The sequence below is a fragment of the Acipenser ruthenus genome, chromosome 55, assembly GCF_902713425.1.
Source record: "Acipenser ruthenus chromosome 55, fAciRut3.2 maternal haplotype, whole genome shotgun sequence".
Taxonomy (NCBI): domain Eukaryota; kingdom Metazoa; phylum Chordata; class Actinopteri; order Acipenseriformes; family Acipenseridae; genus Acipenser; species Acipenser ruthenus.
In genome coordinates, this window is record NC_081243.1 from 107,967 (window position 1) to 135,808 (window position 27,842).

The 27,842-nt window shown below is 44.4% G+C and overlaps 2 protein-coding genes across 9 annotated transcripts in view; one reads left to right on the top strand and one right to left on the bottom strand.

The window, feature by feature from the left end:
- Window positions 1-6,002, top strand: part of fgd1 (FYVE, RhoGEF and PH domain containing 1) — a 33,801-nt gene extending 27,799 nt beyond the window's left edge. For both annotated transcript variants that reach the window (XM_059017134.1, XM_059017135.1), the window contains exons 14-18: window positions 311-412; window positions 705-830; window positions 1,205-1,366; window positions 1,819-1,965; window positions 2,123-6,002. In XM_059017134.1, coding sequence (XP_058873117.1) covers window positions 311-412; window positions 705-830; window positions 1,205-1,366; window positions 1,819-1,965; window positions 2,123-2,386 — 801 coding nt within the window. In that variant the 3' untranslated portion in view covers window positions 2,387-6,002. The remainder of the gene's footprint in view (window positions 1-310; window positions 413-704; window positions 831-1,204; window positions 1,367-1,818; window positions 1,966-2,122) is intronic.
- Window positions 6,003-6,551: 549 nt separating this feature from the next.
- LOC117401609 (uncharacterized) overlaps window positions 6,552-27,842 on the bottom strand; it is a 29,203-nt gene continuing 7,912 nt past the window's right edge. For 4 of the 7 annotated variants that reach the window (XM_034002366.3, XM_059017093.1, XM_059017092.1 and 1 more), the window contains exons 2-20: window positions 25,622-26,376; window positions 25,323-25,466; window positions 23,700-23,823; window positions 22,703-23,082; window positions 21,355-21,431; window positions 20,997-21,040; window positions 19,527-19,670; window positions 17,406-17,450; window positions 16,714-16,767; window positions 16,097-16,174; window positions 15,483-15,533; window positions 14,988-15,059; window positions 13,822-13,992; window positions 12,581-12,787; window positions 12,203-12,265; window positions 11,725-11,814; window positions 10,986-11,081; window positions 10,081-10,311; window positions 6,552-9,434 (exon numbers count right to left, since the gene is read on the bottom strand). In XM_034002366.3, the coding sequence (XP_033858257.3) occupies window positions 8,937-9,434; window positions 10,081-10,311; window positions 10,986-11,081; window positions 11,725-11,814; window positions 12,203-12,265; window positions 12,581-12,787; window positions 13,822-13,992; window positions 14,988-15,059; window positions 15,483-15,533; window positions 16,097-16,174; window positions 16,714-16,767; window positions 17,406-17,450; window positions 19,527-19,670; window positions 20,997-21,040; window positions 21,355-21,431; window positions 22,703-23,082; window positions 23,700-23,823; window positions 25,323-25,466; window positions 25,622-25,980 (2,928 nt within the window). In that variant the 5' untranslated portion in view covers window positions 25,981-26,376 and the 3' untranslated portion in view covers window positions 6,552-8,936. The remainder of the gene's footprint in view (window positions 9,435-10,080; window positions 10,312-10,985; window positions 11,082-11,724; window positions 11,815-12,202; window positions 12,266-12,580; window positions 12,788-13,821; window positions 13,993-14,987; window positions 15,060-15,482; window positions 15,534-16,096; window positions 16,175-16,713; window positions 16,768-17,405; window positions 17,451-19,526; window positions 19,671-20,996; window positions 21,041-21,354; window positions 21,432-22,702; window positions 23,083-23,699; window positions 23,824-25,322; window positions 25,467-25,621; window positions 26,377-27,842) is intronic. The other 3 variants (XM_034002367.3, XM_059017094.1, XM_034002369.3) reach the window with 3 other exon arrangements.

The following is a 27,842-nucleotide window of genomic DNA, read 5'->3' on the forward strand; positions in this document are numbered from 1 at the left end:
CGTCAAACAAACGAGGTCCTATTGGAAGTGACTCTGCAGCAGCAGTTGTTGATGATGTTGATGTTAATGTTTATTTTTGTTTAATGTGCTTTACCATTGCATAGCAGTTTGATCCATTCCTGGTTGTTACTTTGAGTTTAATAATCAGACACACCTGAGCTTGTTAGCTAGACACACTGTTGGGCTAATCAAGCTGGTAGTAAAACCTGGACTGGGTGATGCTGCTGTACAATAGGAGTTTGAATTCCATCCCTGAATCTCTCTCTCTCTCTCTCTCTCTCTCTCTCTCTCTCTCTCTCTCTCTCTCTAGGCAATTCAGGCCACCATTCAGAAGCATGAACAGACTCTAGAGACTTTCAAACTGCTCAACACATCTTTAAGAGAAGAGGACTACACCCCCCCCAACTCGCCAGTGAGTCGTCCCCACCCCCCCCCCCCATCCCCTCCTCAATCCGGACACAGGGTTTAAAGAACTGGCTTCTCAGCCCCATTGAACTGAATGGCAAGTCATTCATTTGGCGCCCAAACGGGGACTTGAATGAATCATTTGCACACACATGCGGCTGACACAGTAATCCCACTTATTATCGAATTAACCATTATGTATGCCCGTCGCGTCGTAGATTTCACATTTTTTTCAAAATATGTATTGCTCCCTTGTCTCACCTGTCTCTCTCTCTGCCCCACCCCCACCCCCCCTCTAGAACACAGATCTCGGGCGTCGGGCCCCCACGCCCATTCGAGAGAAGGAGGTCACCCTCTGCATGACGTGTCAGGAGTCTTTCAACTCCATCACCAAGAGGAGGCATCACTGCAAGGCCTGCGGACATGTGAGTGCAGTACTGGGAGGGGGCTGCACTAGGGGGCACTGTGGAGGCTACTGTAAAGGTATTCAGGAAAGCAGAAGCCATAGTGCCATAATATTTGACTTCACGTTCAACGCAGAGAAACACGAGTCAATACTTTCAATTGGTTTTTTTTCCCACAAGAAAAAAATACACAGATTTACACCAAGGCAGTTATTGGCACTCGCACAGCCTTCCTCGTCCATTCAAATCAAGCCAGGTAAAGGCAAAGTTAGAGGGAAATGAGAACTCAATGTTGTGAGACTGACGCTTGTCCTCTGTGTCTCTCTCTCTCTCTCCCCCTCCATTTCCCTCTCCGTCCTCCTCTCTCCTCTTCCTTTCTCCCCCTCTCTCTCTAGGTGGTGTGTGGGAGGTGCTCCGAGTTCCGCGCCAGGCTACTGTACGATAACAATCGTCCGAACCGCGTGTGCGTGGACTGCTACACCGCGCTGCACGGGGCCCCGCCCACTCCGGGCTGCCCCGCCCACGCCCCGCCCCTGAGACGGCGCTCAATACTGGAGGTGAGACAGAGTTTCCAAGCGAATTTTACTATGAGTATAGGAGTTTTTATATGAGATTTATAAGAGTAATGCACATTGTTTTATAAGGATTTTATAAGTCAAATGAGTGCTATTGAGCCATGCTGAAGAGGCAGGATTGTCTAGGTAACAAGCTCAGGTGTGTCTTATTTCCTTCCTGGCAGTGTGCTGACTCACTCTCTCTCTCCCTCTCTGTCTCTCTCTCACTCCCTGTCTCTCTCTCCCTCTGTCTCTCTCTCTCTGCCTCTGTCTCTCTCTCTCTCTCTCTCTCTCTCACTCCCTGTCTCTCTCTCCCTCTGTCTCTCTCTCTCTCCCTCTGTCTCTCTCTCTCTGCCTCTGTCTCTCTCTCTCTCCCTCTCTGTCTCTCTCTCTCCCTCTCTCTCTCTCTCTCTCTCTCTCTCTCTCTCTCTCTCTCTCTCTCTCTCTCTGTGCAGAAGCAGGCCTCAGTCGTGGCTGAGAACAGCGTGGTCTGCAGCTACATGCAGTTCATGGAGAAGGGGGCGGGGCGAGGCTGGCAGAAAGCGTGGTTCGTGGTCCCAGAGAATGAGCCGCTGGTTTTGTACATCTACGGCGCTCCGCAGGTAAGACCCCTTCCGCTCTCCCAATTATTATTATTATTATTATTATTATTATTATTATTATTATTATTAATATTAGGGTGCAGCAGCAGCAGGGCTAGTGTGAGTTTCTGACCCTGTTATTTTGTTCATCCTCCTGTCTCTCTGTCGCCCCCTGCAGGATGTGAAGGCTCAGCGCAGTGTTCCCCTGATCGGGTTCGAAGTCTCGGTCCCGGACTCTTCCGATAAACTGGAGCGGCGCTCCGCCTTCAAGATCAGCCAGAGTCACCTGACCCTCTACTTCAGCGCGGAGGGGGAGGGGCTACAACGCCGCTGGATGGAGGTTCTGAGCAGGGCGGGGCGGGGGGAGGAGCCGACAGGAGGCCACGCCTCCATCTCCGAGGCAGAGGAGGAAGGGGCGGGGCCAGAGGATGAGAACACGTGATCTCAGAACAGCTTTTAAATTTGACGAAGCTGAAGAATTTCCAGCATTTCATGATCAATATGTGTGGAGCACAGATGGTTTTTTTTATATAAATGAGAGGGAGAGGGAGAGGGAGAGGGAGAGGGAGAGGGAGAGGGAGGAGGGTGACTCGTACAACTTGTGTTTAAATCTTTCCATATTGTTTACCATGGGTATTGGCTTGACCATGCTATATTAGACTGTTTCTCTCCATCGCGAATGATTCCCATCCAAATCGACTTTGATTCAATCCCCGCGCTGCTTTATTGCCATCTAGTGGACGTCTGCCAGAACTGCAGCCTGCTGTTCAGTCCACCGTAGTTTAGAGACTAAACTAGACAGAACCTACCGGTTTTTTTTTTTGAGGCACTTACCACCAGCTTTATAAAAGAAAATAAATAAATAAATAAATAATCATAAATAAAGGGATTTTCTTTTGCACTTTTTAAACGAAAATGTTAAACAAAAAACTTTTTTTTTCAAGTTTTCGATTCTGTCAAATTGAGGATTTTTGTTTCTTACAGGCTTTTGTTTTTTTTTTATTTTTTTGTTTTGTTTTTAAGCAGCCAAAGTCCTGTGTTTTATTGTCTTTTTTAAATAGGAAACTATTGAATGGTACACTTTTTAATATAAAGTGGTAGGTTCAGAAGCCTGTGATTGAGATTAGGGACGTGCTGTTTTATCACCCCTTATAAAATGTACCTGTGCTTTACAATGCTTCCCTATGCTTTACCACACCTCTCTGTGCTTTACAATGCTTCCCTATGCTTTACCACACCTCTCTGTGCTTTACAATGCTTCCCTATGCTTTACCACACCTCTCTGTGCTTTACAATGCTTCCCTATGCTTTACCACACCTCTCTGTGCTTTACAATGCTTCCCTATGCTTTACCACACCTCTCTGTGCTTTACAATGCTTCCCTATGCTTTACCACACCTCTCTGTGCTTTACAATGCTTCCCTATGCTTTACCAGACCTCTCTGTGCTTTACAATGCTTCCCTATGCTTTACCATCCCTCTCTGTGCTTTACAATGCTTCCCTATGCTTTACCACGCATCTCTGTGCTCTACAATGCTTCCCTATGCTTTACCAGACCTCTCTGTACTTTACAATGCTTCCCTATGCTTTACCACACCTCTTTGTGCTTTACCAGGCTTTATGCTTTATCACATTTTGCTGTGCTTTTACTATGGGACACTTTTATAAGGGTATCGCGAGTTAAGAGTTTGTGTGTGTGTGCAGGGCAGGAAATCAGACTCCTATTGCACAGCAGTGTCACCCATTCCAGGTTTTACTAGCAGCTTGATCAGCCCCCAGTGTGTCTACCTAACAAGCTCAGGTGTGTCTGATTATTGAGCTCACAGTAAAACCAGGAATGGTTCACACTGCTGTCTTAGTTCCTGGTGCGGGACTGTGAGAAAGACTTGAGAGGCCAGGTTATGGAAAAAAAAGCCAAAACAAGATATGAAGGGCCTGCATTTCTGTACTGAACCAATGAAAAAAAAAAAAAAAAAAGCTTCAAACTCTCCTGCATTTAAAAAAAAACCACACACACAAAAAACAACGTTTTGTTTTGTAAATATAATTTATTTCTTGCTTTTCTAAGCTTATGATCCTGGCAAACGTCAGTGACTTCTGTACAGAAAAACAAGTAAAAATACAATACAATAAATAAATAAATAACCAGCAGGTCATTAACACACACACACACACACACACACAAGACACAGACACACACACACACACACACAGACACTGACACACATACAGACAGACACTGACACACACACAGACACACACTGACATAGACATACATACAGACACACACTGACACACACACACAGACACAGACACTGACATACATACACACACACACACACAGACACTGACATACATACAGACACACACAGACAAATACTGACACACACACACAGACAAACATACAGACACTGACATAGACACACACACACACAGACAGACACTGACACACACACACACACAGACACTGACATAGACACACACACACACAGACACAGACACACACACACACACTGACAGACACACACACTGACACACACACAGACACTGACACACACAGACACAGACACAGACACACACAGACACTGACACACACACACACACACACACACACACACACAGACAAACACAGACACATACACAGACAGACACTGACATACATACAGACACACACTGACACACACACACACAAACACTGACATACATACAGACACACACTGACACACACACACACAAACACTGACATACATACAGACACACACTGACACACACACACACACACACAGACACTGACACACACACACACACACAGACAAACACTGACACACACACACACACACAGACACAAACAGACAGACACTGACATAGACACACACACACACACAAACAGACAGACACTGACATAGACACACACACACACACACAAACAGACAGACACTGACATAGACACACACACACACACACAAACAGACAGACACTGACATAGACACACAAACAGACAGACACTGACATAGACACACAAACAGACAGACACTGACATAGACACACATACACAAACAGACAGACACTGACATACACACACAGACACTGACACACACACACAGACACTGACACAGACAGACACTGACACACACACAGACACTGACACACACACACACACACACACACAGACAAACACTGACATACATACAGACACACACAGACAAACACTGACATAGACACACACAGACAGACACCGACACACACACACACACAGACAAACACTGACATACATACAGACACACACAGACAAACACTGACATAGACACACACAGACAGACACCGACACACACACACACACAGACAAACACTGACATACAGACACACACACACACACACCGACATAGACACACACAGACAGACACTGACACACACACACACAGACAGACACTGACACACACACACACACACAGACACTGACATACATACAGACACACACAGACAAACACAGACACATACACAGACAGACACTGACATACATACAGACACACACACAAGGTGATTTTTTTGTAAAACAGTGCCAACTTTTTACTTCTACAAACACGCTTACAAAAAAATGATAATCTGCCCCAGAAAAGCCGAGTCTGCGCTGGCTGTTATACGACCGCACTGACAGTGTAAAGGTGAGGGAAGGACGGCTTGTCTTGGTTTTAAATCAACACGCTAAAGAATGGATTCATGAAATACCTGCCGACTTGAAATGTTTCCTAAAGGCAGGGGTGAGTTCAAGTCTCTGTGCAGACCTAATGTTTCAGCAACGTGAACAACTTCCTGTAATAACAAACTGTGGCGGATTTTAAATGTGTAAACAAGACTGTATGTCATTATTATTATTATTATTATTATTGTTATTATTATTATTATTGTTATTATTATTAATTATGAGTGGCTGGCCACTAGGAGTCATTGTATGTTGCTCTCCCAATGAAATCTGTGCAAAGAGAAACAAAACCAAACAAAAATAAAACAAATTTATACAAAAATAAATGTAATGATAATAAATAAAAATGCAAACGTTTCTGGTTTGAATACACTTTTTTGTCTGTTTTCACCATCTTCTGAGAGAAAGGGGGCTCCCTCCCTCCCTCCCTCACCCCCCTAAGAGAAAGGGGGCTCCCTCCAGTCCAGGGCAGGCTTGAGGCACGGAGACTGAACTGCTCCCTCCCTCCCTCACCCCCCTAAGAGAAAGGGGGCTCCCTCCAGTCCAGGGCAGGCTTGAGGCACGGAGACTGAACTGCTCCCTCCCTCCCTCCCTAAGAGAAAGGGGGCTCCCTCCAGTCCAGGGCAGGCTTGAGGCACGGAGACTGAACTGCTCCCTCCCTCCCTCACCTCCCTAAGAGAAAGGGGGCTCCCTCCAGTCCAGGGCAGGCTTGAGGCACGGAGACTGAACTGCTCCCTCCCTCCCTCACCTCCCTAAGAGAAAGGGGGCTCCCTCCAGTCCAGGGCAGGCTTGAGGCATGGAGACTGAACTGCTCCCTCCCTCGCTGGGCTTATAAGTAGAAGGTTGTAGGTACAGATCATGGATTTCGAGAAAAACAGTAAAAATAATAATGAATCACATCTCGGATTTAAATTCCATTCTCGGAACTGAAAACACCATTTTATTTATTTTATTTTACAGTACAGTATCGATCCAGTGTTATTTATTTTATTTTTTTAATGTATTTATTTCATTAAAACAGTAGAGAATTATTCTTGTTTTACAAATAGAAAAAAAAAAAAAAATTGAATGTTTTTACAACTGTATTATCCAAACACTGACTGTGCAGTTGGGTTTCTCAATACACAGAAATTGCATCTACTGAGGTTTGAGGAGCTCAGTGGTGAAAGAATGAAAGAAAGAAAGAAAACAAGCAAGCTCTGGGCTGCAGTGTGGAAGGCAGCGGGTTTGAGGAGCTCAGTGGTTAGATAAAGAAAGCGCTGGGCTGCAGTGTGGAAGGCAGCGGGTTTGAGGAGCTCAGTGGTTAGATAAAGAAAGCGCTGGGCTGCAGTGTGGAAGGCAGCGGGTTTGAGGAGCTCAGTGGTTAGATAAAGAAAGCGCTGGGCTGCAGTGTGGAAGGCAGTGGGTTTGAGGAGCTCAGTGGTTAGATAAAGAAAGCGCTGGGCTGCAGTGTGGAAGGCAGCGGGTTTGAGGAGCTCAGTGGTTAGATAAAGAAAGCGCTGGGCTGCAGTGTGGAAGGCAGCGGGTTTGAGGAGCTCAGTGGTTGGATAAAGAAAGCGCTGGGCTGCAGTGTGGAAGGCAGCGGGTTTGAGGAGCTCAGTGGTTGGATAAAGAAAGCGCTGGGCTGCAGTGTGGAAGGCAGGGGGTTTGAGTAGCTCAGTGGTTAGAGCGCGGGGCTGCAGTGTGGGTATGTCATAAATAAAACAAACATTTCTGTCTACATCTCATTCTGTACATTTTGACATAACACAAAATTACAATCAACATTCTAAAAGCAATCAAACAGATCCTCGTTCGGGCCACTGCTGCCACCTAGTGTCTAGAGTATGCATTGTGCTGGACCATCGATCACAATTCAAGTAGAATCCAGTGCCGTTTTTTGTCCTGTTCCGAAAGACCTCTTTTTTTTTCATCACCACCAGCAGCTTCACTGCCCTCTAGTGGGCATCTGCGGACACGCAAGTCTGTGTTAAGAGGCAACAGTGAAAAAATACCTGCAACCTTCGCCTGTTAAAAAGGGGATCTGTTTAATTAATCCGCTAAAAAGAAAAAAAAAAAAAACACACAACAACACAACAAAGGCATCAGTTGTATTTTTTTTTTTTTTAAGGTTTAGTTTAACTCTTAGCCTCCAAATTGCTCCTGCTTCACAAACTGATTTATCACTGCGCTGTCCAATCCCAGTCCCGGCGGGCTGTCCCTCTCCAGGCAGGTTTAACAGGTAAAAAAATGACATCACAAGGTCCGGACAGAGGCTAAAAATTACATTTAAACTGGTTCATTTTTTCAAAGCAATTTGCCCTGCTTTTAAAGGATTCTGTTCAGTTAAGAATTATGCGTCGGCCACGAATTTAAAATTATTATTATTATAATTTTTTTTTTTTAATTGACATTTTTAGTAACAGTTTGTGTTGCCCCTGCATATAAAAAAAAATATTAATAAAACAACAGGTGCACTATAAAATAGATCGATAGGACAGCAAATGTTTAGATGATGCAAATTATGCACGCAGTGACCTGAAGGGGGATTATATGTATATAATAATAAATACATGTTTGAAAACCTCTTACTCAGACCCAATGATCCCAAACAACCTTCAAAATTCATTAAAATATAAAAACAACAAAACAATGTTGTTACAAAAAAGCACACACATTTTTAACAGCTTTTTGTTTGATTCCAGGACTTAACGAGCTGTTAATTCTAATTATTCGTTAGTGAGTTTGTTTGTAGTAGTGGGGGAAGGACAAAATCGAACTTCTATAGAAAACAAGTTATATCGAGGTAGAGTCTGTCTTGCACAGAACTTGAAAAAATAAAAAAAAAACACGCTACAACCACCCTGGGGGGTGGGGGGGTGGGGGGGCAAGTCGTTTTTAAGGGTTCCGTGGTGCCGACAGACAGACAGAGAGACTCTCCTTTCACCTCTCGAGTCCAGGGTTCAAATCCAGCTGATTGACTGAGTTTTTAGGGTTGTGTTGTAATCAAAAAAGGAGGTGAAAGGAAACCAAACGCATGAAACCGAGACCTCCGTTTGTGTCCGTTCCAGCGTGAACACAAATTATAATCATTACAAGAATCAACAAAGTGTCCTGTATCCTTGCACGCCTTAAATAAAAAATTTAAAAAAAACACGTCTGTCTGTCTGTCTGTCTGTTTTTCCTGGTGTCCTTCATGTGATATCCTTGCACGCCTTTTCAGAAACTCCTTAAATCAAAAAAGTTTCAATAAAAATAACCTCCGTCCGTCCTGTCCTCCTTGCCCCCCCCCCCCCCGGCTGCCCCCCCCCCTCACACAACCAGCGGGGTCACGCTGCAGTGATCACACCTCTCCTCGCTCTGCACCAGCAGGTCGCAGGTTGCTGCTCTCACAAACATCACAAGCTCCTCCTCGGCTGCGGGCAGGTTATTGGGGTACCCGGGGCACACCCTGTACCCCTCCAGGTCGGCGAGCAGGCCGATGACGTCTCCGACGGCGAGGAGCCGCGGGGGGTGGCGCTCGTACAGCGGGTGCGAGAGCAGCAGGGGCTGACCCTGCACTGTGATCTGGTAGTAGAACCCGGGCTCGATCTGGACCACAGTGTCAGACATGGTGGAGAGTTTGGAGCACTGCAGCAGCTGGATCCGCGGGCCCTCCAGCGCCAGACCCACCCAGTGTGCCGGGAGGGGGACCTGTCTGATCCGGTCCAGGAAGAGGAGGAGATCGTGGGGCTGGGGCTGGGGCTGGGGCTGGGGCTGGGGCTGGGGCTGGGGCGACTCGCTGGAGGCAAGGCTGTAGATCCCAGTGATCTGGGAAGAGAGAAGGGAAATACCTGTATAAGCAAAAAGCAAATGCAAGAGAAACACTACAAGAAACTTCATGAATTCAACGGCAAGCGTTTCCACTAGAAGTCTTTCTCAGTGTCTTCAATAGAAACACTAAAAGAAACTTCATAAATTCAATGGCAAACGTTTCCACTAGAAGTCTCTCTCAGCGTCTTCAATAGAAACACTACAAGAAACTTCATAAATTCAACGGCAAACGTTTCTACTAGAAGTCTTTCTCAGCGTCTTCAATAGAAACACTACAAGAAACTTCATAAATTCAATGGCAAACGTTTCCACTAGAAGTCTTTCTCAGTGTCTTCAATAGAAACACTAAAAGAAACTTCATAAATTCAACGGTAAACGTTTCCACTAGAAGTCTCTCAGCGTCTTCAATAGAAACGTAATGAATTCAATGACAGACATTTTGACTGGAATAATTGGAGATTTCTCTCTCTCTCCTCTCCCCGTTTCTCTCTCTCTCTCCCCGTTTCTCTCTCTCTCTCCCCGTTTCTCTCTCTCTCTCCCCGTTTCTCTCTCTCTCCTCTCCCCGTCTCTCTCTCTCCCCGTTTCTCTCTCTCTGTCTCTCTCTCTCTCTCCTCTCCCCGTCTCTCTCTCCTCTCTCTCTCACCACTGGCGTGACCTCCAGCACGTCATCGTCGACCTGCACGATCTTCACCCCCTCGTCCTCTTCCTCGTCCAGATCGATCGTCTCGATCAGCTCCCGCGCTCCCTGCTGCACCTGCTCCTCCCTGCAGAAAGGGGGCGCTGTGGCCTTGCTGTATAGCACCTGGGGCACCACGGGGGGCGGCTTCTCAAAGAGGACAGGGGCCCCCGTCCTGTCGTACAGAACCTGGACTTCCTGGGAGACAAAGACCCCCCCACTCAGTGGTCAATGGGACTGCATGTCTGACCTTTTTTAGGGATGGCGATAAGACTTCCGTTGCAGAGCAGTGTGATCCAGTCCTGATTTTCACTGTGTTTAATAATAAGACACACCTGAGCTTGTTAGCTAGACACACTGGGGGCTGATCAAGCTGGTAGTAAAACCTGGAATGGGTGACACTGCTGTGCAATAGGAGTCTGATTCCCATCCCTGTGTTTATACACCATGGCTGTTCACTTACCCTCAAAAACACAGTTTGATACTTTGCGTTCGCCTCATGGCTCTTATTTTTGACACAGGTCTATGTTAGTAATTTTTTGTCTGAGCTTAAACAGGGCCAGGCGCGGTTTATTCTGGGTGGAGCCGGGAAGTTGCCCTGGCAACTGGTGGCGACATCACTTTGTCAAACGTGACTTCAAATAAAAAAAATCGAGTACTTGTTTTGGGAGCATTGAACGAATTCGGAAGGCAGCGCCTGCCAAATAATTAATAATAATAATAATAATAATAATAATAATAATAATAATAATAATAATAATAATAAATGGACAATCCTGGCTAAGTGTAACTGGTATACACGAGATTAGATCACTCAAAGTAGACAGTTTTGCAGGTGGTCCCTGTGTTTAACTCTCGTCTGATTTACTCACAGTGGAGGGGAAGCATTCGCTCAGCTCCGCTCCGGGTCTTGAGAACTCATTCACTTTCATGATCTGGACGTTTCCGTAATCTGTCTTCATGCAGCCCTGCGGAGAGCAGGAGAAGAGCGGAGAGCATCAAACATCTCGCCTGTGTGTGTGTGTGTGCGTGTGTGTGTGTGTGCGTGTGGCTCCTGAGCTCGCACTAGCCCTGCTGCTGCTGCTGCTGCACCCAGTCCTGGGGTTCAGAGCTCTCCCCTCAATGAAGTCTAGTATTATTATTATTATTATTATTATTAATATTGAAATGATCAGGAGCCAGGAGTTTGAGCAGGGTTAGAAACTCACACTAGCCCTGCTGCTGCTGCTGCACCCAGTCCTGGGGTTCAGAGCTCCCCTCAATGAAGTCTATTATTAATATTATTATTATTATTATTTATTATTAATGAAATGATCAGGAGGCAGTGGAAACATTTGTAATTGAATATATTAAGTGCTTTTTTTTGTTTTGTTTGGTTTTTATCTGCGACTGAATCCATTCTGTCCTGCTAAGGGCTAAATGTACTGTGTTTTAGACCCCTAATGAAATGTGTGGTGCTCAGTTTCCATTGGTACCGCTCAGCTGGTAGCAGCTGCACTGTGTAAACGGACGCATGCTAGCGGTCCATCGTGTTAATAGAGGGGGGTCGGATCTTGCAGGATGACCGGATCTGCAGTACCCCCCCCCCCCCTTCTCCCCCCCTCCACTGACCTGCACTCCGATGGGGTAGCTGTTGTCTAGTTGCTCTGGTTTGTGGTTGAGGTAACCGGGGTATTGAGGCAACTGAGGTGTGGGGTCCCCCTGGAGAGGAGAGAGGAGAGAAGGGGGCAGGTTAGAGACTCCGCAGGCTCCAGGGCTGGGATTGATTCCTGTTTTATCCCCTCCCCAATTTTAAAATCAATTCCAATTCCTTAGGAAGGGTATTTATTATAACAATTATTGCGATGGTGCAACGGCTTTCGTTTTGAAGTCAGTTTTATTTGACGAACTAACAAACAACGTGACCAGAAGCTCATTCTAACAGCATACTGCCGATTGCAGATTTTGATCACTGCTGTGTTGGAATTGATTTTTTTTAAAAAAGGGAACTGGCAATGATAACACGGGAATTGACCTCAGCCCTGCTCACAAAATGCTGAAGCTACCTGGATGGGAGTTTGGGGGTCACCCCCTCTAACTCTTAGGGTACCTGTCGTTCCAGCTCAATGTTTTCTTCCATTCCATCTTCTTCCAATTCCAGCTCCTCTTCGTACTGATGGGGAGGAGACACAACACACATTACAGCAGCGTGCAGACGTACCAGAAAACCTCAAGGTTTGTCCATTTTATTTATTAATTTACTTACATAAATACATTTAATTAATTAATTAAATTATAAAAGTCAGGATGGAAAAACAGTACAATTGCAACAGATTGTAACGATTTAAATTCTTGCTTTTCAATCTTGTTTTAATGGTACCTGGTACGCGTTTTTTATTTTATTTTTAACCCCAGAAAACAGACACGATTGGTCGATTTCTAAAACGCACGATTTTACAAACTCGGAAAACTAAAAGGTTGACGTTACCTGCAGCTCGTACTCTTCCTCCTCGTTAGCGAACTCGAACGCCTCCCAGGAGGGCCAGGTGGGACGCGGGGTCTTTCGGGGGCGCCCCGCCTTGCTCCTGCGCAGTTTGGGGGTCCTGGGGGACTGGGGGCGCTGCCTGCCTGGTCCGAGCCAGCCGACGTCTCCCATGTGCTTCGTCTGACCCCTCTGGAAGGGAAGCAGGTGCCTCTGCCAAAAAAAACACATTTATTATTATCACATTTATTGGCTTGGTGCTGGCTTATTGCTGGTCCAGTGGTTCGAGAAAGGGTCTCGATACCAGGAGGTTCAAACCCTGGCTCAGCCACTGACTCACTCTGTGTGTGTGTGTGTGTGTGTGTGTGACCCTGAGCAAGTCACTGAACCTCCTTGTGCTCCGTCCTTCGGATGAGACGTAAAACAAACAAGCTCCTATTGGAAGTGACTCTGCAGCAGCAGCAGCAGCAGTTGTTGATGATGCAGAGTTCACCCTCCTAGTCTCTGTAAGTCGCTTTGGATAAAAGCGTCTGCTAAATGACCAATTCATAACAATAATAATATTTATTCTTGTAGGTTCATCTCTCCACAGAGAAGTTGGATTGTGTTTTTTTAAATACTGTACTGTATTGAATTACACTGCATTGTACTGTATTGTATTACACTGCATTGTACTGTATTGAATTACTACATTGTACTGTACTGTATTACACTGCATTCTACTGCATTGAATTACACTGCATTGTACTGTATTGTATTACACTGCATTCTACTGCATTGAATTACACTGCATTGTACTGTATTGAATTACACTGCATTGTATTGTATTACACTACATTGAATTACACTGCATTGTACTGTATTGTATTACACTACATTGTACTGTATTGTATTACACTGCATTGTACTGTATTGAATTACACTGCATTGTACTGTATTGAATTACACTGCATTGTACTGTATTGAATTACACTACATTGTACTGTATTGTATTACACTGCATTGTACTGTATTGAATTACACTGCATTGTACTGTATTGAATTACACTGCATTGTACTGTATTGAATTACACTGCATTGTACTGTATTGTATTACACTGCATTGTACTGTATTGAATTACACTGCATTGTACTGTATTGAATTACACTGCATTGTATTGCGGTGTATTGTATTGAATTACACTGTATTGTATTGTATTACACTGCATTGTATTACACTGCACTGTATTGTACTGTATTGTATTCACCATGGCCTCCACTTGGCACTGCCGGAGGCGACACTTCTGTCTCTTCTTGTTCCGGCCCCCGAATTTGGGCTTGTCCTGGCAGAAGTCGCAGGTGCGGCAGTCCGTGGTGCGCAGGCAGGCCTCGCACCCGCCACACGACCGCCGGCTTCGCTTCTTGGGTCCGTCCTGGTCCTGCGGGGAAACGTACCCGAGAGGTCAAAGATTTACTGCAGTCAAAATGTCTGTCACTGAATTTATTACGTTTCTGCTTAAGACACCGAGAAAGACTTCTAGTGGAAACGTTTGCCATTGAATTTATGAAGTTTCTTTTAGTGTTTCTATTGAAGACGCTGAGAAAGACTTCTAGTGGAAACGTTTGCCGTTGAATTTATGAAGTTTCTTTTAGTGTTTCTATTGAAGACGCTGAGAAAGACTTCTAGTGGAAACGTTTGCCGTTGAATTTATGAAGTTTCTTTTAGTGTTTCTATTGAAGACGCTGAGAAAGACTTCTAGTGGAAACGTTTGCCATTGAATTTATGAAGTTTCTTTCAGTGTTTCTATTGAAGACGCTGAGAAAGACTTCTAGTGGAAACGCTTGCCGTTGAATTTATGAAGTTTCTTTTAGTGTTTCTATTGAAGACGCTGAGAAAGACTTCTAGTGGAAACGTTTGCCATTGAATTTATGAAGTTTCTTTCAGTGTTTCTATTGAAGACGCTGAGAAAGACTTCTAGTGGAAACGTTTGCCGTTGAATTTATGAAGTTTCTTTTAGTGTTTCTATTGAAGACGCTGAGAAAGACTTCTAGTGGAAACGTTTGCCGTTGAATTTATGAAGTTTCTTTCAGTGTTTCTATTGAAGACGCTGAGAAAGACTTCTAGTGGAAACGTTTGCCGTTGAATTTATGAAGTTTCTTTCAGTGTTTCTATTGAAGACGCTGAGAAAGACTTCTAGTGGAAACGCTTGCCGTTGAGTTTATGAAGTTTCTTTTGTAGACATTGAATTTTTGATTTTTTTTTTAATTTTAGTATTTCCACTAAAAAGACAAAATACTACAAAGAAACTTCTTAAAAGCAAAAGACTTTTAAATACTTGGAACAAGAGTCTTTTCAGAACAGATTTAGATTTTGTTTTCAGCACGTGCCCCATTATTTAAACAAATAAATAACCAAATAAATGAACAAACTCACATCATTGTCATCCTCATTATCCACGTAGAAATACGAGAAGTCTTCCGGGTCGTGGTATTGTGGGATGGGGAACTGGAAAAGTACAAATTCAAATTATATATGTTTTCAATTACAGTTACACTGTAGTAATTTCAATTACAATTACGCTAAACTGTATCCTAAGCAAAGACTCACATTAGCGTGTTTATTTATAACTGCCAAGCAATAGTCACAGGTACAAATACAGAAATAGGCTATGCAACTTTATTTTTTTTCAAACAAATAACGTTGGGGGGGGGGGGGGGGGGGGGGGGGGGGGTCACCAAATGCATCAAGCAAAACGAGTTCATTCTACAGGGGGATGCAAAACTTTTGGTCAGAACTGACGCCCAGGTCAGGTCAGCTCCACCCCTCCAGGTCAGCCCCCCACCCCCTCCAGGTCAGCCCCCAACCCCCCTCCCCCCCCCCCCCCCAGGTCAGCCCCACCCCTCGTGTTTGTACTGAAAGCACGCTCACCTCTCTCATCGTTCCCATACTCAAACAGCTGTACTGTTCCTTCTTCTCTTTCTGAAATTTGATACAAAATGATTCCTTGTTGGTCGGATCAATAAAAGGTTTAGCTGTACGCAGAATTGGAAGCACAAGTTTAAACAGTAATGACAAGATAAAAATAAAAACTAGTAGTTCTGAAGACATACAGGGATGGAGAGAAAAATCCTGTTGCATAACAGCTTCATCCATTCCTGGTTTTCACTGGGAGTTTACGCACCTGGGCTTGTTAGCTAGACACACTGGGGGTTGATCAAGCTGCTAGTAAAACCTGGAATGGGTGACACTGCTGTGCAATAGGAGTCTGATTCCCATCCCTGAGGTATATTTGTGCACACATACCAGGGATGGAAACAAGACTCCTATTGCATAGCAGTGTCACCCATTCCAGGTTTTACTACTACAAACTTGATTAATAATAATTTAAAAAAAATAAACTGTGCATTTACTGTGTTGCAAAAATGCACATGATGTAGGTGCAGCCCAGAGTTCACAAACCAGCCTCACTCACTCCTCGTCTCTCAATAAAAGCGTTATTTTGCAAAAGCAGAACGTGTCTGAATGGAGAGGATTTCTCTCACCTTGCTGTACGGCACGATGTAATCGTCATCCTCCCAATGCTCCGACTCGCTCTCCTCCAGCTTCACCTTCTGCATGCTCTGAAAACACACAGCCCACCTCTTACTATTGCGAGGCGCTTTGATTTTAGGAGGAGCTGCTAAGTTTTTTTTCGTGATATTTTACATACACCCCTGTATGTTTTAATTGATAAAATGCCATCTGTTATTACCTTGCCAGAGCAACGGTTTAAACTAATTAGAAAGCTGCTATAAAAACACAATCAATCACATCTATATATATATTATTTATTTCTTAGCAGACGCCCTTATCCGGGGCAACTTTTTTTGTTACAAGACAAACTAACTGCAAAATATCACGTTATGGAATATCACAGTAAAGATAGGAGCAGATATACAATGCAAATTCAAATAAGGGCAAAGTAAAGCACACAGTCAATAATTGCATTTCAGATCGTGTTTGACTAAGAGCAGTTAAACTGATAGTAAACCTATTTGCTTATACAAGTAAATTCCTCTGAGAGCACGCAGGAAGTACGATAAAGGGATGAGAACGATTTCAAATCCGAGCAATTACAAAACAACGTGGCAGATAAAGAAAAAATAAACTAAGCACTTACCCTTATCTTGTTCATTCTCCCCAAATAATCTGACTGCAGTTTTTTCTTTAGTTTCTAGAAAGAAAAACCCATGTAATATCAATCAGAACAAATTAAAAAAAACAGCACACACACATATATATTTATTGGTCTTTGAAAATTGGTTAAAATGGCACTGTTTTCACACTTGATCAAAACAAACCTAGGGGTTGAATCTGGCAGTCGAATGCATGAACAGAAAAGGTTTAAACTATTTTTAAAAAATAAGAAAAATAAATCCTTTACTTCAAGACGTTTTGGACAAAAGCCCTTCTGCAGCTGTGTAGCCCTTAACATTATATTCTTAAAATATATATATATTATATATTTCACAAAGCTTTCACACCAACGGTGTACCAGGATGCTTGGTGAATCTGGTGATTAGAGCAAGGGGCTTGCTACCAGGATATTCCCAGTTCAATCCCAGCTCAGCCACTGACTCCCTGTGTGTGTGTGTGTGTGTGTGTGTGACCCTGAGCAAGTCACTTCACCTCCTTGTGCTCCGTCCTTCGGATGAGACGTAAAACAAACGAGGTCCTATTGGAAGTGACTCTGCAGCAGCAGCAGCAGCAGTTGTTGATGATGAAGAGTTCACCCTCCTAGTCTCTAAGTCTCTTTGGATAAAAGCGTCTGCTAAATGACTCAATAATAATAATAATAATAATAATACTCACTGTGGATTTAATCTGCTTCCCACGCTTCTGTCCTTTCAGTGTCTTCTACAAATAATTAAAAATAATAATAAAATACTACAATAATTAAATTGCTTTTACGTTAACTCTGCAGTAACCGGGTTATTAAAACACAACTCGGAAACTGAAAGATCGCTGCTTTCTGAAGTAACGCGTTCTTGTGTAATATCATGCATGAAACACAAACAGCTGAAAAAAAATAATAATAATAATAAAAATAATTTAAAAAAATGGGTCTTGGGACACACAATAAATGAACTGAACACATTTTACATTTTTCCCATTGCTTCATATATGGGAAAACACAATGGCATCCGGTTCATACGACTCTATCATGCACGTCCCCACATATAAACGACTAGAAGAGAGGTCTTTTTTTTTTTTTTTTTTTTTTTTTTTTAATCGGTCACCATGCATGAAAGGGTGAGATGTAACTCCCTGTAATACTAAACTGGTTGCATCCTAGATCATATTGTATTCTAGTGGTGTTGTTATTATACATAGCATCCTAGTTCATATTGTATTCTAGTAGTGTTATTATTATACATAGCATCCTAGTTCATATTGTATTCTAGTAGTGTTATTATTATACAGAGCATCCTAGTTCATATTGTATTCTAGTAGTGTTATTATTATACAGAGCATCCTAGTTCATATTGGATTCTAGTAGTGTTATTATTATACAGAGCATCCTAGTTCATATTGTATTCTAGTAGTGTTATTATTATACATAGCATCCTAGTTCATATTGTATTCTAGTAGTGTTATTATTATACAGAGCATCCTAGTTCATATTGGATTCTAGTAGTGTTATTATTATACAGAGCATCCTAGTTCATATTGGATTCTAGTAGTGTTATTATTATTTGCTGTAAACTACACTGTGTTTAAATATGAAGCTTGCATTGTAACCCTGCGCTGCCCTGTAACACCTGTGTGAGTCGCCTGGGATAAAGGGGTCTGCCTAATAAATAAATAAATAAATAAATAAATAAATAATAAAATGCACCCTGTGTGGCCTCAATAGAGAATCTCAGAATCTAAACTCTACAGATGGTACAGCAGAGTTAAACCCTAGCCTGGTCTGTCTCACAGTGCTGTGCAATGGGAGTCAATGGAAGGCTGGTCTGTCTCACAGTGCTGTGCAATGGGAGTCTGGCTGGTCTGTCTCACAGCGCTGTGCAATGGGAGTCAATGGGAGTCTGGCTGGTCTGTCTCACAGTGCTGTGCAATGGGAGTCAATGGGAGTCTGGCTGGTCTGTCTCACAGTGCTGTGCAATGGGAGTCAATGGGAGTCTGGCTGGTCTGTCTCACAGTGCTGTGCAATGGGAGTCAATGGGAGTCTGGCTGGTCTGTCTCACAGTGCTGTGCAATGGGAGTCAATGGAAGGCTGGTCTGTCTCACAGCGCTGTGCAATGGGAGTCAATGGGAGTCTGGCTGGTCTGTCTCACAGCGCTGTGCAATGGGAGTCAATGGGAGTCTGGCTGGTCTGTCTCACAGTGCTGTGCAAAGGGAGTCAATGGGAGTCTGGCTGGTCTGTCTCACAGTGCTGTGCAATGGGAGTCAATGGAAGGCTGGTCTGTCTCACAGTGCTGTGCAATGGGAGTCTGGCTGGTCTGTCTCACAGTGCTGTGCAATGGGAGTCAATGGAAGGCTGGTCTGTCTCACAGCGCTGTGCAATGGGAGTCTGGCTGGTCTGTCTCACAGCGCTGTGCAATGGGAGTCAATGGGAGTCTGGCTGGTCTGTCTCACAGCGCTGTGCAATGGGAGTCAATGGAAGGCTGGTCTGTCTCACAGCGCTGTGCAATGGGAGTCAATGGAAGGCTGGTCTGTCTCACAGCGCTGTGCAATGGGAGTCAATGGAAGGCTGGTCTGTCTCACAGCGCTGTGCAATGGGAGTCAATGGGAGTCTGGCTGGTCTGTCTCACAGTGCTGTGCAATGGGAGTCTGGCTGGTCTGTCTCACAGTGCTGTGCAATGGGAGTCAATGGAAGGCTGGTCTGTCTCACAGCGCTGTGCAATGGGAGTCAATGGGAGTCTGGCTGGTCCCCCCCACCACCCCCACACCCCCACACCCCCACGCCCTGCCGCTAGTCGGCAGTACCTTTCGGATGGGCCGGAGACACTTTCTTCTCCGACACCGGACAGGCCGGGCCGAGTCTGGGTTCAGGAGCCCATTCCGACAGCTCGCACACATGCCACAGTCCACTGTGACGTGGCACGCCACGCACTGACCGCAGGGCAGCCACTGCAGAGAGGGCAGAGAGGAGCCCGGGTGAGACCAGCACACTGCCCTGTAGAGCACGGGCGTGCGATCACTCCTGCAGGACAGCCACACCGCTCCAGGTGGAACAGGTCAAAAAATGTGAATCATGAACACTACAGCTGGGGCCAAAGGTTTTGAAAATCACCTAGAATTTCAGACTGAGACGCAATTAAAAAAATAAATATCAGGGTAGCAGTGTGGAGTAGTGGTTAGGGCTCTGGACTCTTGCCTGGAGGGTTGTGGGTTCAATCCCAGGTGGGGGACACTGCTGCTGTACCCTTGAGCAAGGTACTTTACCTAGATTGCTCCAGTAAAAAACCAGCTGTATAAATGGGGAATTGTATGTAAAAATAATGTGATACCTTGTAACAATTGTAAGTTGCCCTGGAGAAGGGCGTCTGCTAAGAAATAAATTATATATGTTCATGCTATTGCAAAACGTTTGGCCGCGTCTCTGTTTCAGCTGTTTCTTCACTCGTTTCACTCGGAAGAGAGCTCCGTTCCTCAGAGAAGTCTTTCTCTTTCGACAATAAAGTCGAAACACAGTTCTGGAATACGCAGGTTTGGAAAAGTAAAAAAAAACAAAAAAACACACTAGCTGAAAGAAATCTCCGTTTGCCGGCCTCGCTCTCAGATAGCATCGCACTTCCTCGCTCGCCCACGAAAGAGGTGACGCTGTCCCCGCCCCCTTCAACGGCTTCTATCCTATCATTAACCAATCAGCTGCTGCTTCCCCAATTGACTGACATGCCTTCAGCCAGTAAGACGACCCAGAAGACACTGCTGAGGTGACGTTACTAAACCAAACCTACAACAGGTGGTTTGAGGTTTGGTGGTCCAGTGGTTAATGAAAGAGGCTTGATACCAGGAGATTCCCGGTTCAAATCCCGGCTCAGCCACTGACTCCCTGTGTGTGCGTGCGTGTGTGTGTGTGTGTGTGTGTGTGTGTGACCCTGAGCAAGTCACTGAACCTCCTTGTGCTCCGTCCTTCGGAGACGTCAAACAAACGAGGTCCTATTGGAAGTGACTCTGCAGCAGCCACTGACTCCCTGTGTGTGTGTGTGTGTGTGTGTGTGTGTGTGTGTGAGCCTGAGCAAGTCACTGCACCTCCTTGTGCTCCGTCCTTCGGATGAGACGCAAAACAAACGAGCTCCTATTGGAAGTGACTCTGCAGCAGCAGTTGTTGATGATGCAGAGTTCACCTCCTAGTCTCTGTAAGTCACTTTGGATAAAAGCATCTGCTGAATGACCAATTCATAATAATAATAATAATAATAATAATAATAATAATAAAGTTGCAGCGCTTACCTTTCTGAAGATGATATTTCGAGAGCTTTCTGGTTTTATAGCAGCTGCGCCAGACAGGAATGAAAAAGGAGAAGATTATGAGAAATAAATTCAATTAAAAAAAAATTAAATCCATGTTTGGTTTGTCTCGTTTTCTGTAAAGCATTCACCAAATCATTTTAAAATGACACAGTAATTTAAATAACCCATCAGGGGTGGAAAATAAGACTCCTGTTGCACGGCAGTTTCACCCATCCCAGGTTTTACTACCAGCTTGTGTCTAGGTAACAAGCTCAGGTGCATATTATTAAGCTCGCAGTGAAACCAGGAATGGATCGCACTGCTATTTTGAATAAGATTTTAAAGAAAGAGAACTTACGGCTGCAGTTGGAACACAGCTGTCCGGTTATTCCGAATTCCATTCCGGAAAGAGGCTTCCCGCAATTCTGACAGCCCCTGTGAGGGGGGGGGGGGGGGGCACACGACAAAGACAAATAAGATCAAGCAGTAATGTGAGAGTGTCCAGAAACTTGGGTTTTAATTTCAGATTTGATTTCGAACGTCATAGAAAAAAATAAATAAATAATAATAAAAAAAAAGTCTGGTGCATTTCTCTGAGGAGAAGCCATGAAATCTTCCAGAACCTTTTTCAAGAAACTGAAACTGTCTCTGCTTTATAAAGGAAATGTTTTCAGAATTTTTGTGAGGAGAAAGACACTGTCTTCGATGAGTGTTACACAGCTGAGAGAGATCATGGTAAAATTTTAAAAAAACAACATTTAAAAAAACAAAAAAAAACAGATTGCCACTGTATCTTTGTAGTTCCTCTCTGTGCTTTACAATGCTTCCCTATGCTTTACCAGACCTCTCTGTGCTTTACAATGCTTCCCTATGCTTTACCAGACCTCTCTGTGCTTTACAATGCTTCCCTATGCTTTACCACACCTCTCTGTGCTTTACAATGCTTCCCTGTGCTTTACCAGACCTCTCTGTGCTTTACAATGCTTCCCTATGCTTTACCAGACCTCTCTGTGCTTTACAATGCTTCCCTATGCTTTACCAGACCTCTCTGTGCTTTACAATGCTTCCCTATGCTTTACCACACCTCTCTGTGCTTTACAATGCTTCCCTATGCTTTACCACACCTCTCTGTGCTTTACAATGCTTCCCTATGCTTTACCAGACCTCTCTGTGCTTTACAATGCTTCCCTATGCTTTACCAGACCTCTCTGTGCTTTACAATGCTTCCCTATGCTTTACCAGACCTCTCTGTGCTTTACAATGCTTCCCTATGCTTTACCAGACCTCTCTGTGCTTTACAATACTTCCCTATGCTTTACCAGACCTCTCTGCGCTTTACAATGCTTCCCTATGCTTTACCAGACCTCTCTGTGCTTTACAATGCTTCCCTATGCTTTACCAGACCTCTCTGTGCTTTACAATGCTTCCCTATGCTTTACCACACCTCTCTGTGCTTTACAATGCTTCCCTATGCTTTACCAGACCTCTCTGTGCTTTACAATGGTTCCCTATGCTTTACCACACCTCTCTGTGGTTTACAATGCTTCCCTATGCTTTACCAGACCTCTCTGTGCTTTACAATGCTTCCCTATGCTTTACCAGACCTCTCTGTGCTTTACAATGCTTCCCTATGCTTTACCATACAATGTTTCCACTGTGCTGTGTTGTGGGACACTTTTAAAAGGGGGAATCAGCCCCACACTTACAAGACGACGGGCTCCGTGGGAACGAAAGGCAGGATGTGCGGCTCATTCGTCACAGCTCGGGACCAGGAGGAAGGATCGGGGTGCAAGGAGGTGGCGGAGGAGGTGGAGGAAGAGGGGCGGGGGGAGATATTCGGCGGGGTGGAAAATTTGATGGGAGAGGCCTTTGGGAGAGAGAAGCGTTGAGGCGAGAGTTTGGGGGGCGTGTATTTGGTTTGGGGGGTCTTGACCGGAGTGCCGATCCTGTCGGGGGTGAAGACGCGGTCGGGGGTCCGCACGGAGTCCGGGGTGGAGGCTAGATCGTCCGTTTCCATCAAGAGCTGTTCCTCCTCCTCCTCCTCCTCCTTCTTCTTCTTCTTCCTCCCTCTTCCTGCCCGCTTCTTCTAGAAGAGAAACGAAGACCGGAACTTCGTTACAATTAAAAACCGCCTTGCAATTCCAATTCCATTGTGTTCAATTGCAATTAGAATCGTGCCGCAGTCATTGCAATTCTAAATTACAGTTCTGCTAATGAGTTACACAAACAACGACCCACATCATTCTAAGTAACTCAGGTGAGAGGTGGGACGTCAAAAAAAAAAAAAACGCTCGTTGTATTTAAAAAATAAAATATATTTACACTGGAAATTTTCACAGGGAACTGACAATAATCTGTCATTTAGCAGACGCTTTTATCCAAAGCGACTTGCAGAGACTAGGAAGGTGAACTCTGCATCATCAACAACTGCTGCTGCTGCTGCTGCAGAGTCACTTCCAATAGGAGCTTGTTTGTTTTACGTCTCATCTGAAGGACGGAGCACAAGGAGGTTCAGGGACTTGCTCAGGGTCACAGACACACACGCACACGCACAGGGAGTCAGTGGCTGAGGAACCTCCAGGTATCACGTGTCCAAGTACAGGTACATTTCACGGAAATCGTGAAATCCGTGAACAAAAAAAAACAAAAACACAGCCTTAAATATGGGGGTGCTCTGGGTAACTGGATCCCAAATTGTCTTACCCTTTTCTGGGTTCCCCCGGGCACCACGAAGCACCCAGATTTGTAGTCGAACTGGGTGAGGTCCAGCTGACCCCCGATGTGCTTCACCATCTCAATCCTGCTGCGCATCCGAGTGCCGTCCGGACTGCAGAGGGAGAGCAAGAGAAGGGAGCATCGATCAAACAAAACAGCCACAAACACCCGCCTACTGATGAAGGCACTGGAGCCCAAACGCTGGTCTGTTTGACTCGGTCTCTTCTAGTTTCAATCACACTGATGAAGGCGCTGGAGCCCAAACGCTGGTCTGCTTGACTCGGTCTCTTCTAGTTTCAATAATCACACTGATGAAGGCACTGGAGCCCAAACGCTGGTCTGCTTGACTCGGTCTCTTCTAGTTTCAATAACACTGATGAAGGCACTGGAGCCCAAACGCTGGTCTGCTTGACTCAGTCTCTTCTAGTTTCAATAACACTGATGAAGGCACTGGAGCCCAAACGCTGGTCTGCTTGACTCGGTCTCTTCTAGTTTCAATAACACTGATGAAGGCACTGGAGCCCAAACGCTGGTCTGCTTGACTCAGTCTCTTCTAGTTTCAATCACACTGATGAAGGCACTGGAGCCCAAACGCTGGTCTGCTTGACTCGGTCTCTTCTAGTTTCAATCACACTGATGAAGGCACTGGAGCCCAAACGCTGGTCTGCTTGACTCGGTCTCTTCTAGTTTCAATAACACTGATGAAGGCACTGGAGCCCAAACGCTGGTCTGCTTGACTCGGTCTCTTCTAGTTTCAATAACACTGATGAAGGCACTGGAGCCCAAACGCTGGTCTGCTTGACTCGGTCTCTTCTAGTTTCAATCACACTGATGAAGGCACTGGAGCCCAAACGCTGGTCTGCTTGACTCGGTCCCTTCTAGTTTCAATAACACTGATGAAGGCGCTGGAGCCCAAACGCTGGTCTGCTTGACTCGGTCTCTTCTAGTTTCAATAACACTGATGAAGGCACTGGAGCCCAAACGCTGGTCTGCTTGACTCAGTCTCTTCTAGTTTCAATAACACTGATGAAGGCACTAGAGCCCAAACGCTGGTCTGCTTGACTCGGTCTCTTCTAGTTTCAATAACGCTGATGAAGGCACTGGAGCCCAAACGCTGGTCTGCTTGACTCGGTCTCTTCTAGTTTCAATCACACTGATGAAGGCACTGGAGCCCAAACGCTGGTCTGCTTGACTCGGTCTCTTCTAGTTTCAATAACACTGATGAAGGCACTGGAGCCCAAACGCTGGTCTGCTTGACTCGGTCTCTTCTAGTTTCAATAACACTGATGAAGGCACTGGAGCCCAAACGCTGGTCTGCTTGACTCGGTCTCTTCTAGTTTCAATAACACTGATGAAGGCACTAGAGTCCAAACGCATCATCATCATCATCATCATCATCAAAACAATTACAGTATAACCCTTATTCATCATATTATAAAAACAATAATAAAATATACATATATATACACACACACCCCGAGAAAAATAACTGTTATTGGTGTATTCAATGGTGCTCCTGCTCCAAGCCCCGCCCCTCCTCTTGATTGGACACACACGACTAGCCACACCCCTTCCCCTTTGACTGCCCACGCGGCTAGCCCCGCCTCCTACCTCAGGTAATAGGTGTCCGTCTTCCCCACGGACGCTCCAGACCTCCTGAACACCTCTTTCCGTTTCCACCCGGATCCCAGTATGGGCCAGTCCTCCCAGTCGTCCTCCACCAGTGCCTTCTTCCGACGGGTGCCTCCGAACGAGCTGGAGAGAGAAGAGAGGAGAGACGGTCACAAACAACCTGTAAGAAACCTGCGTCAAAAACCCCCCCCCAAGGAATTTGCGCGAGAAAGCCGTCTGAAAAAGCCGTGCGAAACTGGAAAAGCAATTTGCGCGAGAAAACTGCGCGGGTTCCTCACTTGTTCCGACGCTCTCTCTTGCTCTCTCCCGGGAAGTTGACATCGCTCCACGCCACGCTGCTCCCCCTCTCGCTCTCCCCGCCGTTGCTCTCGTTCTCTCCCGGCAGGCCATCTGCTGTGCCGTTCACCTCACGGCTTCCAGTCATTAGATCCGCGTGCTGCGGATCCTCGTGCTCCTTCCCATCAGCTCGGACCAGCTCGATCTCCCACTCCTCGCTCCCCGCCAGCTCGCCTGTTGGTTCGGTCTCCTCCGCTCCTATTGGCCCAGGCTGCTCTGCTGCTGATACGATTGGCCCAGCCTCCTCCCCTCCCTGGACCAGCCCATTCTCCGAGGGGTGTTCCGGCTGGTGTTCGCTCATTTCAGCAGCCAAAGTCCGCGGAGACCTTTTCGTAAAATCATGCACGCTTCAGAAGAGAGTCGATTATTCTCTTCGGATTGCTAGGCTCTGTGCTCCAAATTCCGGATTCTGTATTTCAAATGGGTTTCGTATTCCAATTTCTAGGTTCTGACCGCCAAATTCTGGATTTTGGGTTCCGGGTTCCGAATTCTGAATTCTAAGGTTCTGTCATTCGAATTCTAGGTTCTGGGTTCCTTGTCAGACAGAATCTGTTTTTTTTTTGTTTTGTTTTAATTAAAGTATTTCCGTGTTCTGTGTGAATAATAATAATAATAATTTAAAAAAGAAACAAATTCTGTTCTGTTCCCTCCCAGTCAGACGGTCGTTATGAATTTGGTTGTTGGGCAAATTTTCAACCTGTTAAAAAAAAAAAGAAAGAAAAAATTAATTATGAATAAAAATACTTTTTTTTTTGCGATATCATTTTGTAGTTTCTTTGATTACATGACGTTAAAATATCTAAATTATGTTCATATATACATATAATTATGTCTCAACCCCAAAATTCTCACTGCTGCTGTCCCCTTGAGCAAGGTACTTTACCTAGATTGCTCCAGTAAAAAACCCAACTGTATAAATGGGGAATTGTATGTAAAAATAATGTGATCTCTTGAAACAATTGTAAGTCGCCCTGGAAAAGGGTGTCTACTAAGAAATAAATAATAATAATAATAATAATATACATACACTCACACACAAATACACTCACAATAATTCAATAATAATAATAATAATAATCTGATTGACTGAAGTGAAACCTATTTTTTCTTTCTCAATGTTGCTGCCAGAAAAAAAAGGTCACTATTAAAAAATACAAAATATTGTGTTCATTAAAACGTATTGCACGGTCAGAACCAGGACTTCATTTAGGAGATACGCGAGAAGCCACTTTTGCCTGTACTGTAGGAAGATTGGTACATCGTGAAGTCTCACCCGACAGACAGTAACAACAGAAGATGCGAATTTAAATACCTCCTGCTGTTCACTGGACTTGCCTGACCTCAGCACCACGTTACTGGATCCTAAGATAATGTATATAATGCATTGTAAATATACGTTGTTGTGATCCTAACTGGATGCATCCCAGTTCATATTGTATTCTAGTAGTGTTATTATTATACAGAGCATCCTAGTTCATATTGTATTCTAGTAGTGTTATTATTATACACAGCATCCTAGTTCATATTGTATTCTAGTAGTGTTATTATTATACACAGCATCCTAGTTCATATTGTATTCTAGTAGTGTTATTATTATACAGAGCATCCTAGTTCATATTGTATTCTAGTAGTGTTATTATTATACAGAGCATCCTAGTTCATATTGGATTCTAGTAGTGTTATTATTATACAGAGCATCCTAGTTCATATTGTATTCTAGTAGTGTTATTATTATACATAGCATCCTAGTTCATATTGTATTCTAGTAGTGTTATTATTATACATAGCATCCTAGTTCATATTGTATTCTAGCAGTGTTATTATTATACATAGCATCCTAGTTCATATTGTATTCTAGCAGTGTTATTATTATACAGAGCATCCTAGTTCATATTGTATTCTAGCAGTGTTATTATTATACAGAGCATCCTAGTTCATATTGTATTCTAGCAGTGTTATTATTATACATAGCATCCTAGTTCATATTGTATTCTAGTAGTGTTATTATTATACATAGCATCCTAGTTCATATTGTATTCTAGTAGTGTTATTATTATACATAGCATCCTAGTTCATATTGTATTCTAGCAGTGTTATTATTATACACAGCATCCTAGTTCATATTGTATTCTAGTAGTGTTATTATTATACAGAGCATCCTAG